This window comes from Leptonychotes weddellii, chromosome 7 (genome assembly GCF_054177405.1).
Source record: "Leptonychotes weddellii isolate Sample4059 chromosome 7, ASM5417740v2, whole genome shotgun sequence".
Taxonomy (NCBI): Eukaryota; Metazoa; Chordata; class Mammalia; order Carnivora; family Phocidae; genus Leptonychotes; species Leptonychotes weddellii.
The window spans coordinates 106,255,895-106,271,686 of record NC_138375.1 but is presented as its reverse complement, the minus strand read 5'-3'; the positions used below and the strand labels follow the sequence as shown (position 1 = coordinate 106,271,686).

Below are 15,792 nucleotides of genomic sequence, written 5' to 3'. Positions count from 1 at the left end.
GAGGGCACATTCTGCATGGAGCACTGGGTGTTATGCACAAACAATGAATCATGGAACACTTCATCTAAAACTAATGATGTAATGTATGGGGATTAACATAAGAATTAAAAAAATAAATAAATATATATATATCTCTTTCTGTTGCCTTCTGCAGCTTTATTCAGGAAGATGTGTCTATTGGTTAGGAAATGCCACCACTAGTAGTCCAAGGCTTACCTCCTCGAGGCTCATGATCCAAGAGAGCTTCTATATATCAAACCTCAGAAAAGATTCTAGTTGGCCCTGTTGGAGGCAGATGACTGTACTGCACAAAGCACTATGCGAGGGGGATTTGGGTCCCCTGGCTAGCCTGGGCCGCATACCCCTATGTGTATGGTATGAGCAGAGTGAATGGCAGGCCTATCAGAAGATGGAGAGAAAACAGGCGGTTCCTCAGAGAAGGAATTTGCCATAATTTCACTACTAACATTCATTACTACAACATGCTGTCACTGCTAATGTCTCTGCATGACCTCGTTTCCATGTTTCATGCCATGCATTATCCCTCCATCAAAAGCATGGTCCTCGCGGCTTTCAGACCCTACTGCGGTGACAAATGAATAGACAAATTACAGGACCATAGAAGTCCTGAGCCTTTTGAATTATAGAAAAGGAAAGCTCTTTAGGCACATACAAGCTTCCATTGGATTATCTGGCTTTCAGAAAAACACCAGGAAAAAAAGTTTGGTAATAACTTGGCTTTGAGACCTCCACACCCACTTTATCCCCGTTCCCCCTCCCACCTACACCTGTAGAGACAGAACACAACTGTGGGTGATAATAGCTACTACCAACAATGTGACGGGTGATAGCTGATGTGGAACTCAGAGTCATTTTCCCCTGAGAGAACAGTTGAGAACCGGATAGAATCAACCAGCTGAGTCTCTTCAGGTGCTTAACTTTTATGTGAGGGCTCTGGAGTTCAATAATTCATGCTAATGCAGCCAGCAGCAAGCAAATTGCGTTCACACTCTATTCATATTTTGATTATAAAACAGAGCCCCAAATGAATTTTATGATGGAAAAACATACTTGGTGACTTCAGCTGGATAAAAGAGAATGAGGGGGCGAGAAGCACCAGGCTTTGAGGTCAAAAGAGCCAAGTCAGTCTCGGGGCTGCCACACACTGGCTGTGTGACTTTGCATGATAACGTTGAACGTTTCAGAACTTTTGTTTCTTCATCAATACCATGGGGTGATGCCATCTACTTCAGAGGATGTTGAGATCATATGAATGACATAATATATGGAAAGTGAAGTAAAGCTATAATGTGAGACAAATTTCTGTGGCCCATCAGTACCACAGTTAATTTCCTTCTTCTCTTCAGATTCTCTCCCCCTCTCTCTGCACCTGTCCCCACCCAACCCAATTTACAACTGGAAGCCAGTGGTTCCTATAAGTATGAATGTAGAGCTGAGAATACCAGAGGAGACTGAAGAGAGAGAAGATGTTAAAAATGGATTGACATTATGCTTCCTCAATACTTGCCTGTACTAAGGGAAGATGGAGGAAAGATGAAGATGGTCAAGCACTTAGTACTATCTCAAGGTTTCAAAGCTCATGTGTCTTCACAGAGATTTAAGCACTATGTGCAATTGTGCAATTTCAGTTTTAATATACTTGCTCAGTAGTCATTAAAATACATTGCCACTTGCACTGGAATGTGAAAAAAGGCAGCTTAGCCATTTACAAAACCTACATCGAAACTCCATTGCTCCCATTTTAGTTAGACTAAGATGTAACTCAGACCAGGGGCATCAAACTTGGATGCTGGGGGAGCTTGGTAAAAATGCAACCAAAAGATTCTGGTCAAAGCGGTCAGGGTTGGGGTCCAGGAATCTGCATTTTGGACATCTCCCAGGATTCTGATACAGGTGAACCACAGACTTTATTTTGAAAAACACTGGCTGAGGGGGTAAGAGCTTGAGTTCCTCAGGATAGACAAACCCCACCTCAAATCCTAAACCCACCACTATCTACCTTCATGAACTTGGGCCGCTTTTTTAACCTCTCTGATCCACAGTTTTCTAATCACAGGTTGTCATGAGATTAAATAAGATCTATTGTGGAGTACCTAGCACAATGCCTGGCATGGGGGAAGGAACAGTCACTAATCTTACCTATTAATATTATCATTACTATGCAAAGTTAAAGGGGCTTCAGTTCTTTTTTTCTTAATTTTTTTCATTCTTCCTTTTCCTTTACTTTTACAAATCCAAAATAACAGGGCCTTAAGTAAGATGGACGTTTATTTAGTTTCCAGACAAAAGTCTAGAAGTGTAAAAGTAGTCCGGGAATTGTCTGGCAGCTCTGCAACCCAGACTACTTCCTTCCCTTTTTCAGTGTGACCTTCATCCTCACTGTTCAAGATGGCAGCTAAAACTCCAGCAATCATGTCTGCATTCCACATAGCAAATTGCAGGAAAGGAAAGAGAAAATCAGTCTCTCTCAGGAACGACACGTCCTAAAAGTTGCTTATACCCCACTGGCCAAAACTTAGCTGCCCCGGGGAGACTGGAAAATGTGACCAGTGTTCTAGGTGGCCATGTACCCCAAAAATGTGATTTATATTACAATGGAAAATTGGAAGAAGGAGGGGACAACTACTGTGTCCGGATCTGCGCAACCCTAGGAGTCTAACAGATTCATTTCATTCTTCGGAAATGCTGTGCTTTCATTCTGCTTCTACCTCCTTATTTCTCAGGTGAGAAACTTCTCCAAGAAGGTAGTCAACGTGGTTTGCTGATCCTACTCAGCTTGACTTATTTTCTTCCTAAATTGCTCTCATACCTTTCACTTCTCATTCTACAGTTTCATTCATTTTATTTCTACTATCCAATTTTTTTCAATTTTTTTTAAGTAATCTGCACACCCAACATGGGGCTCAAACTCCTGACCCAGAGCTCAAGAGTCAGATGGTCTACTGACTGAGCTAGCCAGGCATTCCTGTGTGCTGTCCAGTTTTTTTTTTTTAATTTTATTTATTTATTTGACAGAGAAAGAGAGCACAAGCAAGGGGAGCTGCAGGCAGAGGGAGAAGAAGAAGAAGCAGGCTCTTGGCTTGAGCAGAGAGCTCCACGTGGGGCTCAATCCCAGGACCCTGGGATCATGACCTGAGCCGAAGGCAGCCACTTAACCGACTGAGCCGCCCAGGCTCCCCTCTACTGTCCAATTTTAATAGATGATACAATTATTTCATTGTAGAAAAGTTCGAAAACATGGCTAAGCACGTAGGGAAACCATTTTTTTAATATTTAAAAATATCAACACTTAGAAATAACCACTCTTAAAATGCTGGTATAGCCATCCAGCATTTTCCCCAGGTAAAAATATACATATGTATTTACAGTGAAAGCCTAGTTTTCACATATAATGAAAACGTAACTGTTTTTAATCTCTTGTTATACTTAGTGTATATCATGAGTAATTGTCAGTGTTATTATAGATCAATATCATCAATTTTAATGACTGCAGGGTTTTCCACAATTTATTCAACCAGTTGCATTTGTAATATCCACAGCACTGTGCTAGCCCTCCTAGCACACACGTCTTCACTCACTTGTCCACTAGTTTCCTGAGGACGAGTGTGTTCCTGTGGTTTTCTGTCTCCCTGGGCCCTCCTTACTGTGTCCAGGGTCCAGCAGAAAAGCACTGCTCTAACATCCCATCAGCAAGGGACTGCTCAGGTCTTATCTCTACCCCTGAACTGCTTGAATGAATATTGCAGACTCAGAAGGTTCTCAAAGACCTGAAATACTGCCTGCTTACATCCCCTTATGAATAGCAAGACTGCCCCCAAGAGAGGGGACTACTTCACCCCACTGCTGAGGAAAGCACAAAATACAAATACAATCCCAGGTGACACTGAAGGGCTAGTTACCATAAGTTATTAGAACTTGCAGTTTGCCACTCTGACTCCAAGCAAGACCAAAGTGAGGCTGTTTCTGCATGTAGAAACCAGTTTCAATTAGAAAAAAAAATGCACTTGACTGAAACAATTATTTAGAGAGACAACTAATTTAACAAATGACAGTATTTAGCTGACCTGTTTTAAAGTGATGATTGATTTCTGACTAATTCTTTGTCTCAGTGCTTCCTAATGATCCAAACACTCACGACGTTTACACTTTCTAGAGAAGGCTGAAGACAAATTATGTTGCATCACTCTCATATAGCACTTTCTTTTTATTAATTAATTAATTAATTAATTTTAGTAATCTCTACACCCAGTGTGGGGCTTAAACTCGCAACCCTGAGATCAAGAGTTGCATGCTTCTCCAACTCAGCCAGCCAGGTGCCCCTTGTATAGTACTTTGTATTTTCAGGGACTTTTCACCTCAATTTTCTTCCCATCAACACTGAGGAATAAATAGAACTGCTATCATTAGCCTTTCCTTGTTCTAGCCATCCTATAAGAGATGCCATTTATTGAGCCCATACTATGTATCAAGCAACATACTAAATGCATTATAAATATTTAGGGCGCCTGGGTGGCTCAATCGGTTAAGCGTCTGCCTTTGGCTCAGGTCATGATCCCAGGGTCCTGGGATCGAACCCCACCTCGGGCTCCCCGCTCAGCGGGGAGTCTGCTTCTCCCTCTCCCTCTGCCCCTCCTCCCTGCTTGTGTTCTCTCTCTCTCTCTGTCTCTCTCAAATAAATAAAATTGTTAAAAAATGCATTATAAATATTTAGTCTTCATGACTACCCTAATGAAGTACATATTCTATTATTACCCCATTTTATAAATGGATATGGTTTGTGAAAGATTAAATGACTTGACCATGGTTACACGAGAGGAAAGAGGTAGAGCCAGAATTCCCAATCAGTATCCAGGCGCCAAAAACAGTCACTGACTCACTGTAAGTTCACATAGTTGTGGAGTCAAGTCCAAAATCCTGTTCCCTGCAGAGTGATTAAGAACAGGGGCTCTGGTCCCCACCCCTCTCTGTCTTCTCTGCACTGAGAGCAGCCCTCCTGCCAGAGCCCCTCAGCCCCTGAAAATGTCCGCCGGTGCAAAGCTCGTCTCCACCGCCTTCTTGGTCAGGAGCACCCCTCAGCTGTTGAGCCGATCACGGTCTGCAGGGGTGCTAAAACCGCCGGAGACACTGACAGATGAGGTACCTTATAAGAGCCTCAGCAGCTTGGCAGGGCCCCATGTCCCCTGACCTCAACTTATTTCTAGCCGCAGCTCCAGAACCTGCGCCATTTCAAGGGAATCGACACAGCAGTCAAGTTCATTGGGGCTGGGGCTGCCGTGGTAGGGCTGGCTGGCTCTGGGGCTGGAATTGGGACTGTGTTTAGGAGCCTCAGCATTGGTTATGCCAGGAATTCCTCTCTGAAGCAACAGCTCTTCTCCAGCGCCATTCTGGGCTTTGCCCTATCGAAGGCCATGGGGCTCTTGTGCCTGCTGGTGGCCTTTCTCATCCTCTTCGCCATATGAAGGAGCCATCTCCACCTCCCATAAGTCTTTCTCCAGTGTCTCGTCTGCCCTGTATGTTCCTTTTCCTGTACCTCCCCAGGCAGCCTGGAGAAATTGGTTGGCTCAGGGTTTGACAGAGGGAAGACAAATAAATACTGTATTAATAAGAAAAAAAAAAAAAGAACAGGGGCTCTGAAATCATGTAGCCTGAGTTCAGACCCCATATCTGCCATTTCCCAGCTGTGTCCCCTTAGGCAAGGTACTAACCCATTCTGTGCCTCAGTTGCCCTACTTAGAAAAGGGGGTAATAAGAATGTCTATCTCAAAGGTTAAAGAAGATGATCCACATCCAACACTTTAGCACATAGGAAGTGCTCAGTAATCAGTTATTAATGTTATACCTTCTGTCCCCCTAGCCTGTAAACTAAGGACATATTTCATTGGTCTGTGCCGCTGTAGGTGCCTCGGGCAAAAGCCTTATACAACTACCGAGGGCAGAATCCTGGTGACCTGAGGTTTAATAAGGGAGATGTCATCCTTCTCCGGAGACAGCTGGATGAGAACTGGTACCAGGGGGAAATCAATGGAGTCAGTGGGATCTTCCCAGCCAGCTCCGTGGAAGTTATCAAGCAGCTGCCCCAGCCACCCCCACTCTGCCGAGCGCTCTACAACTTCGACCTACGACACAAAGACAAGAGTGAGAACCAGGACTGCCTGACCTTCCTCAAGGTAAGATTCTGGGGAGCCATGGAGGTCATGGGTGACTACATAGAGACTGGGCAGAACCTGGAGTTTCTTTTTTTTTATTTATTTATTTATTTATTTTTATATATTTTTTTATTTGAGAGAGAGAGACTGAGAGAGAGAGCACATGAGAGGGGGGGAGGGTCAGGAGGGTCAGAGGGAGAAGCAGACTCCCTGCCGAGCAGGGAGCCCGATGCGGGACTCGATCCCGGGACTCCAGGATCATGACCTGAGCCGAAGGCAGTCGTTTAACCAACTGAGCCACCCAGGCGCCCAAACCTGGAGTTTTGTAATACTTGCTGATTTTAAAAATGTGTACATATTTTCACATACATGTTTATATGTATGTATGTGTGCACATATATGTAATGTGTGTGTATACAATTCAAAACTAAATGAAGTTGCCAGAGAAATCTAATGAGAGTTTGATGAAAATCCTTAAACCTTTCCTATTGCAATTACAAAAATAAGTATTCACACATTCATTCATTCATTCATTCTGTAGTCACTTGTGAGCACCTCTTCTTTGCAGGCACTGGGGATGCAGCATGAACAAGTCACAGTCCCTGCCCTCAGGCAGAGTAGTGGGAGAGAGAGATAAGTGGACAAAAATTTACAAATACATTTTGACAGTGTGCTGGGCAAAATACAGCTCTTACCTCTTTATGTATCTGTAAAGGCATTCTTGCTGACCAAGTTCTGAGCCCCTAATTCTATTCTTTATAACATTCTATTTTATTATAAACATTGTATTCAAAGCCCTCCAAAAACACAATAAGATAATTATATCTTTATATATAAATAACCTCTTACAAGACATATTTTCCAAGCACATTAATTACCCTAAGATTTTTTTGCCTTTTTTTTTATCAGATAACTCCTCACCATGTGCAAGTAACAACACTTTTACTAAAGTCTAGACTACTTTAATTCTCTGTATTCAGTATTTATTATTCCTTAAACATTCAAATTCTCCCACAGAGGCCAAAGTTGGGGTGATTTTCACTCTTTGCTGCTTATGATAAGTACATCAAATACTAGAAGTGGCTCTGGTACAGTAGCTCAGGAAAGGTCTTTTATTTTGTAAAACATTTTTATTCCACCACTACCAGAAATGAGATTTATTTCAGATTGCCTCAAACTAGATAACATCACTGTCCTCCATATTTTGAAATATTGATCATTATTGTCTTGGCACCTCAGAGTGAGTCCCTTGAGGAAGGTCATTCTGTGGCCCAAACTGCAAAGTCTGTGCTTCAATGACACTTAGAGGAAGGGCAGTTTAATCCCACAGATATTTATTGAGTATTTACTTTTTGCCAGGCATTAAACACTGAGCTCAGCGGACACCACTGGAGGAAGGCAGAGGTAGGAAGCATTGTCTGCATTTTTGTCCCTCTCGGGGAATTTGCAAAATTTGCAAAAACTCACTCCACCTGCTCGTTCACTCAATGAGCCCATCCATGTGCCAAGCTGCCCACTGGGGATAAAATGATGAATCATTGTCCCTACCTTCACAGAGCTGGCAGACTAGTGGAAGGAACAGACACATATGAATGGGAAATTATGACAAAGGAACCAGAAGAGAGGATTTGCTCCGTTCTGGAAGCTATGGAAGGCTGCGACTACACTAGGAAATTTCATGGTCTTCCTAAACTCAGCATGTCCAAATTAAACCCAAGATCTTCCCTCCCAAAAGCTGCTCTTGTCCTAGTGCTTTGTATCTGAGTAGATTGTACAGTTTATTCACACATTCACTTATTAATGCATACAGACATTCACTGAGAAATATTTACTGAATGACTACTAAATGGGAACCACTGTATTGGGTGCTGGGGACACAGAAATGAACAGAGCAGAAAGAGGCCCTGAACACATGGAGTTTATAGTCTGATGGGGGTAGACAGGCATTAAAGAAATCATAACCTATAAATGTGTCATTGTAAATTGTGATGGGGTAGAGAAAGCTAAGAAAAGGTATAATGCAATAATGAACTTAGATTTGGATTCATCTAAATTCCTGAGAGGCATGGATCAGAAGGTCAGAGCGATCAGTGGATGGATATTCAGATTTGGACTGATGAACAGGTATGGAAGTGGAAAGGCATTCCTGATATGGTGAAAAATCAGTGTGTCCTCTATGACTTCTTTTATATGAAATATAAGGATGGGCAGAATGTATGTATACATATACATATGCTAGGAGTCAGAACAGTGGCTACTTCTTGCTAGATGATGGGAAAGGGCACAAAGGAGCCTTGTGGGTGCTGAAAATGTTCTCTATCTCTTCATCTGGATGGGGGTTTCATGGAAATAGTTAGTGTTAACATTCATCAAGCTTTACATCCAAACTTTATGAACTTCATTGTATGTGTGTTTGTTTTCAGCAAGTTTTTAAGAATCATTGCGTGTGTGTGTGTATGTATATATATGTTTTATCTTCATAGAGAAGAATCTGGGGGGAAATGTGCTAACAGGGATGTTAACAATGGTTATATCTATTTTGTAGTAGAGTTAGGTTTTTTTACTGTATTTCCTAATGTTTCTACAAATCTACATATAACCTTTTATAATAAGAAAATTTTGAATAAAAAGCCACCTTATATCTGATCCATTAAAAATTGAATAAGGGTGCCTGGCTGGCTCAGTCAATGGAGCATGCGACTCTTGATCTCGGGGTTGTGAGCCCAAGCCCCAAATGGATGTAGAGATTACTTAAAAATAAAAATAAAAAAAATTAAAGTTGAATAGGTTCTGAAAAATCTTCAAAATTAGAATGAAATTTATTCTTCCTTTTGCTAAGCTAGAAATCTCTCTCCCTATGGCTCCCATACTGATTTCTCCATCAGATTAATATAAACTAAAGCCCAGATTCTGCTGCTGATTGAAAATTTGGAATTTTCAATTGGATTCCAGTGGTCCTCCAAATTATTTCTACTCCTCTTGCCATCTTGGTGGCCCAAATGCTGCCCTTTATAGAGGAAGATTTTGTAACTAAATTATGAAAGAGTTACATTTCTTGCACCTTACACCATCTGGGATTCCACACTGATCTCCCCTGAAAGCTTTCACCACCTGAAAACCAAGAGCAAATGGTGACCTTGAGACTTTGTCTCTTTCAGGGTGATATCATCACGGTGATCAGCCGAGTGGATGAGAATTGGGCAGAAGGCAAGTTAGGGGATCAAGTAGGCATCTTCCCGATCTTGTTTGTAGAGGTACGTGAATATCAAGTCTACATCAAATGCATGCTCACTCCAAAATACACACGTGCCACAGGGATGCCTGAGAAAAATACCTTTTTGATAAGAACCTTATTTCAAAAATTAACTAAGGTCTCCAAAGAAAAGATGCCAGAAGATAACACCCAGTTCTGGTAAGAGTGTGGGGAAATGGGCCTTTTTATTCTGCCAGTGAGAGTGTAAATTTTGCAATTTCTCATGCCCAAACTCAAATAAACCCGTATCAATAACATTAAAAACCTCCATCTCCTTTGATTCAGCAATTCCACATCTGAGAGTTTATTGTAGAGAAAAATTCAAACAGGTACGCAAAGATATATGTACAGAGTGTTCACCAAAGCCTTGTGTGTAATGGTGAAAAACCAGAAATAATCTAAATATCTAACAATAAGGATTTCATTTTTAAAACTTAGGGTGATGAAAAAATATATACCCATTAAAATTTATGTTAAAGAAAAGTAGTCAATATCATTGAGTATTTGGTATTATGGAAAAAGGTTTATGATTTCTTGGTAAATAAAATAAAGTTTAATGGGTATAGAGTATTGGATTAGGAGGTCAGAAAGTCCTGAAGATCTGTTTCACAACAATATGAATATACTCAATGCTACTGAATCATATACTTTAAAATGGTTATTAGGGTAAATTTATGTCATGTGTTTTTTACCACAATAAATAAATGGAACTGTATGAAACTAGACTTATAAATATGTGTGTGTATATATAAATGGATAGAGGACTGGAAGGATATGTACAAAAATATTAACAGTGGTGATCACCAGATAGTGAAATTCTAGATAATTTTCATTTTCTTCTGCAACTTGTATTTTATAAATCTTCGGAAATGAGCATATTGATATATTCCTTCTCAGTTTTTTTAAGCTACTTTAAAAAGAAAACAAAGGAAGACCACATGCTAGACTATGTCTACCTACTTCTCAAATGTAATACTATAACCTGGAGTTCCTAACCTCTTTATCCTCGAGCCTCACCCTAGCTTGAGGCAAGTCATTACAAATTTAAAAGAGAGGTTCCATTGTTTAACTGCATCAATTGGATGCTTACCAGGCATAAAGCATTAAAAGTGAGCAGTGGGGAGCTACGAATGCAGTAAAAGGCACGCTTTCCACCCTCTAGGAAGGTAGGGTGAAAACAGACAGAGGCATAGTTGGAGATATAGGGACCAATTCTTTCATTCTTAAGAGCCAAAACAGATTCTGAAGCAAATGGTGTGCCCAGAACCCTATTCCAGCTTGCAAGGTTCTCCATAGCTCTTCCCACTCAATCAATGTTGACGGGATGAAAAATGGAAGGGAAGGAAAGAGGATGAATCCCGAGAGGCTGGTGTCCTTACAATCTCTAGTAAACAATATTCTAATTATCAGTGCTTTTTCTCTTGCTGAGGCCCCTTTGAGGCACATATACCCAATCTTTACCTGTTCAAATCTCACTCAGGTTACAAGGGTCAACTAGAAACCTGCTTCTTCCATAAAATTTCACCACTAGGTGACCACTCAGTTATCTCTGGCTTCTCTAAACACCTGATGGCTGTGCTGCTTATACTGCACAGGCTAGACTAATACAGAACAGGTACTCTGCAAAAAAAATTAGCTTAGCAAGTGAACGAAGAGACAAAATTTAGAAAACAAACCATTCAGTGTGACCCGGTCCTATATATGTATATTCAGTCATTCAACTAATTTTACATTGCATACCTGCTAAGTCAGGTCCTAGGCTAAGGTCTAAAGATACAGAGAGATGTGGGTCCCTACTTTCAGGGATTGTAAAGTCAGACATTAATCAAGTAATTCTAAGTGTAATGAATGATGCAAAGAGTGAAGGAGAGGGAACTAAGTGGGGGAGGGAGGGAATGATGTGCAACTTCTGTGGGAAGGGGGTCAGCAAATGCCTTTTAAGCAAAGATCAGACAGATGATTAGGAGCTATGTAGGTGAGCATGGAGGGAAGCGTGCTTTAGGGAATGAAGGTAACATGTGCAAAAGTCCTACGGGATGAGGAAGTGTAGGGAACCCAAAGGTCCAAAAGCATCCTAGAGCTGGAGCTTAGGGAGTAAGAGAATGACACGAGGCAGCCAGGGAAGTAAGTGGGAGACGGATCACAGAGGGCTTTATAAATCATCCTGTACGAGTCAGGATGAGCTCGGTTATGCTATGGTAATAAACAGCCCCAAACTGTCAACGGCTCAATAAAGATAAACTTTCTTCTCACCCACATTACATGTTCGGCACAGGACCATGAGAGGCTCTGCTCACAGTCACTCCAGAACCCACACTGAGGTTGAGCCATCTTGTAGTTGCCATCTGGAACACATGGACTTCCCCAGTTTTCACGGCAAGGGAGGAGTAAGGAAGAATGAGTTGTACATCAGTAAATGCCTCAGCTCAGAAGTTACACTTGTTACTCCACTCATCACCCACTGGCCTGAACCAGTCCCCTAGCTCCACCTGTCTTCAAGGCAGCTGAGAAGTACAGGGGAGTACAAGGACTGTCGAGTAAATATCGTGGTCTCTGCCGTATCATAAAAAGTTTGGACTTGATCCAGAAGTCAGTAGACACCATCGAAAGATTTTAAGAGACTCAGTAACTCCATCAGACCTGGGTTTATTAAAGACTGCTCTTCTGGCTACAATGGGAAGAATAATTTGAAGAGGAAAAAGCAGAAATACCAGTTAGGAGGCCAGCGCACCCATGGCTCAGTTACAAGATGACAGTGGGTTGGACCAGGAGATTGGAAACAAGTGGAAAGATTCAAACACCATTTAGGAGGTAGATCCACAGGACTTGGAGGTTGATGGAAGTGAGGAACAGGACAGAAGAAGTGGTCAAGAATGCATGCCTCACTTTCTGCTTTATGTGCCTAGGTTAGTGGTGGAGGCATTTGCTGGGTCAAGCAACATCTGCTAAAGAGGAACAGTTAATAGTGATGGGGAGACAGTGGTTAAGTCTCCAAGGACAGAGATCAGCTACAGTTAATACCTAGCTGAATACATAGGAGGTGGTTCAATTTTTGCATTTTAGAGTTTGCATGGTCCCCTGCGTTATTTCAAGAAGCTTCTCCATAGCTCTGAGGGGGAAAGGACCATTGATTTTATTACCCATCTCTGATGCCCTTTTTTCCAAAACTTCTACATTTAATGATTATTCATTTGGACACTCTCCCCACCACTTCACCTCTAAAATTAGTGATTACAAGAACCCTCAAGATTATCATCAAACTAGCCATTGCTTCATTTGTTCTCCTAATTGCTAGGAGGGGAAAAAGATAATCAAGTGGTTGCTGTAATCTGGGAACCTGATTTTCAAAAATTACTTGAAATCTAAATTGAGCTTTTTAAAGCAGTACTTAAATTTTGACTCCAGTCATTTCATTAAGACTAGCACTTGTTGAGAACTCTTTAAATAAGTTTTGAATTACCAGTGCCATGCAAAGCAATTGGAAAGAAGGAAAGCTTTCTTGTAAGAGTGACTTGGGTTTTTGTTGTGGTTTTCTTTTCTGCATAAACAGGATTTTTCTTGTTAATGTATCATTTGATTTATTGAATAGCACCTGGATAAAAAGGTGGTAAAACAAATACTGAGCTTATACCCATTCCTGTCAGGACTTCTCCAATGAGGCCTACCTAGGTTATGTGAACCTTGCTCAACCCAGTGAACCTCAAGGATATTGTTTCAAATGAGTGGGTATAAATTTAAGAGCTGTGTAATCCTCCCCCAACTGAGCTATTAATCATGTTGGCAGAGCACAGGGCAGACCAAGAGTCACACAGAGCCCTTTGTCAATGTTGCTTATGAAAACACTGGTGTTGCTCACCTGGGGACAGAACAATTAGGTAGAGGCAAAAAAAAAATCAACCTATTTCGCTGTAGCTGTGAATGACCATAAAGAACTCTACTCATTCAACTCAAAGAATATATAATGTCCTCTTACTGGGTGAACAATGGAGGGATCGGTGCGCTGGGGAACTTAAGACATTGTCCCTAGTCCAGACTGCCATCAGAGTTTGCCTAGACAATTTCTGGAACTTCCTAGCTGGTCTCCCTACTTCTGGGCTGGCACTTCTGAATAACAGCCAGAATGAGCTTTTATGTGTTTCTTTTTATTTGCAAACAGTAAAATTTACTCTTTTTGGTGTCCACTTCTATACATTTTGGTAAATGCATACACTCCCATCAAGATGGAATAGTTCCAACACCACCCCCCCACCACCAAAATACAACAGCATGCTGACTCTGTTGCCAGCCCCTTCCCTGATTCCCAACTGTTGGCAACCGCTGATCTGGTTTCTGGTCCTATAATTTTCCTTTTCCAGAATGTCCTATCAGTGGAATCATACAGAATGTAGCCTTTGAGTCTGGCTCCTTTCACTTAGCACAAAGCATTTTGGACTCATCCATGTTGTTGGGTGGGTCTATAGTTTGTCCCTTTATATTGCTGAGCCAGATTCCACTGTATGGATGTGCCAGAGTTTGTCCATGCACCAGTTGAAAGACAATGCAGTCATTTCCAGTTGTTAGCAACTATGAGTAAAGTACTATAAACATTTGCATACCGATTTTTGAGTGGGCATAAGTTTTCCTGTCTCTTCAGTAATTACGTAGGAGTGGGATGACTGGGTCAGATGCTAAGTATGGGTTTAACTTGGTAAGAAACTGCCAAACCGTAGCATGAGCTTTTAAAAGCATAAATCAGATCGTGTCACTCCTCAACCTAATGCTGCCAGAGGCTTCCTATTACACTTCGAATAAACTTGAGCCTCCCAGGACTTTTGGGACCCAGCCCCTGCCTGTCTCTGTGGTCTCTTTACTACCTGCTCCTCACTCTCTCTGGTCCAGCTTCTGTTTCTTTCTTGACTTTTTCTCAGACTGTTTTTCCGTCTTTAGGATCTTCCCACTAGGTTATGATCCCTCTGTCTGGAATATTCTTACCCCCATCTTCACATGGCTGGCTCCTTCTTGTCATCTGTGTCTTGGTTAAATGTCACCTTCTCGGTGGGATTTCCTTGACCTCCCCTCCAAAGTAGGCACCTCCCCCTGCCACTCTCTATCATGTCAAAGAACTTATTTCTATCGGATATTTTCTTGTTTTGTTGTCTGTTTACTGGCTGTGCCATTTACAAATCACCCCTTCTGAGCCACAGCTCTCTCATCTTTAAAGTAGACATAATAATGCCACTTCCCCTACCTGATGATTTTCTTTTTCACAGTAATAAGCTTCTTGAGGTAGGAACTACCTCCTCTTTAAAATTCTCTATATTGGCTATTTTAATCATTTGCACACTGTCATAAAAAGTTCTTAAATGGGCAAACTCCCTTTTACCTTTATAGTTGAATCTCTACATTAGAATGAGACGTGGCTTGGGAGGGCAACTTTGTCAGCGTATCTCAGGCTTCCGAAGGAACTGAACTCAAAATATAGCACAGTCAGTGGTTGTGCTAGAGCTAGAACTAGATTGCAAGAGCTGGCTTTTACATTTTCAGGAATTTTGCTAGCTAGTTGTAAACCATTGGTATATATTTATACCATTGAAATTACTAAACTCTACAAAACAGGGCATGCTCTTTTTTTTCTCTCCTCTCTTCTCCTCTCCTCTCTTCTCCTCTCCTCTCCTCTCTTCTCCTCTCCTCTCTTCTCCTCTCCTCTCCTCTCCTCTCCTCTCTTCTCTTTTCTCTTCTCTTCTCTTCTCCTGATTTACCAGCATATCACAGGCTAAGAGGTATGGAATAAGAAAGAATGGTGGGGAGATGAAAGTGTTTAAAGGAAGTAGTAAAAGATGGTCTTAGCATAAAGATTCAAAGTTCTGAAGAACAGATTTACATTCTGGTGCATTTGCTTCTCAAATGTATAAACCTGAGCAACTTCATGCACACATGATTGCACAAACACTCACTGAGCATCCCCTGTGGGATATGGCAGAGATGGACATGTGTGAGCTCACTGCCCTCAGGTAGCTGCCAGTCCGGGGGTGGGGGTGGGGGAACAAAAGGGAAATGATTGCAGTGTGGTGTGTAAAGTGCCACAGTGGGAGAGCACAGGGGCTGCAGCCCACCCAGGTGCATTCAGGAGTGGCTAAAAGAGGAAAAGGGTAGGGGTGTGCCTGAGAGAAATGGGTGAAGGAAGACTGCTCCCAATCGGGGAAGAGTATCATGGCTTATTTTTAACCCCTGTGGCCCACAGTGAAGAATAAGAGCAGTACCTACTTTGCAAGAGAGTTGTCAGAGTATACTGATAGAGCAAAGTAGCTGGGACGTATTGCTAAAAGGTGGAATTTGACCAAAGATGATGGTAGCATCTGAATTGGTGTCAGACTAACCTGGGTAGGACTTAGC

The 15,792-nt window shown here is 41.7% G+C and overlaps 1 protein-coding gene and 1 pseudogene across 5 annotated transcripts in view; both read left to right on the top strand.

The window, feature by feature from the left end:
• Positions 1 to 15,792, top strand: part of SH3RF2 (SH3 domain containing ring finger 2) — a 116,500-nt gene that overhangs the window by 34,633 nt on the left and 66,075 nt on the right. For 3 of the 5 annotated variants that reach the window (XM_081826901.1, XM_081826902.1, XM_081826900.1), the window contains exons 3-4: positions 5,919 to 6,188; positions 9,326 to 9,421. In XM_081826901.1, coding sequence (XP_081683027.1) covers positions 5,919 to 6,188; positions 9,326 to 9,421 — 366 coding nt within the window. The remainder of the gene's footprint in view (positions 1 to 5,918; positions 6,189 to 9,325; positions 9,422 to 15,792) is intronic. The other 2 variants (XM_081826904.1, XM_081826903.1) reach the window with 1 other exon arrangement.
• Positions 4,928 to 5,480, top strand: LOC102741163 (ATP synthase F(0) complex subunit C2, mitochondrial pseudogene; annotated as a pseudogene).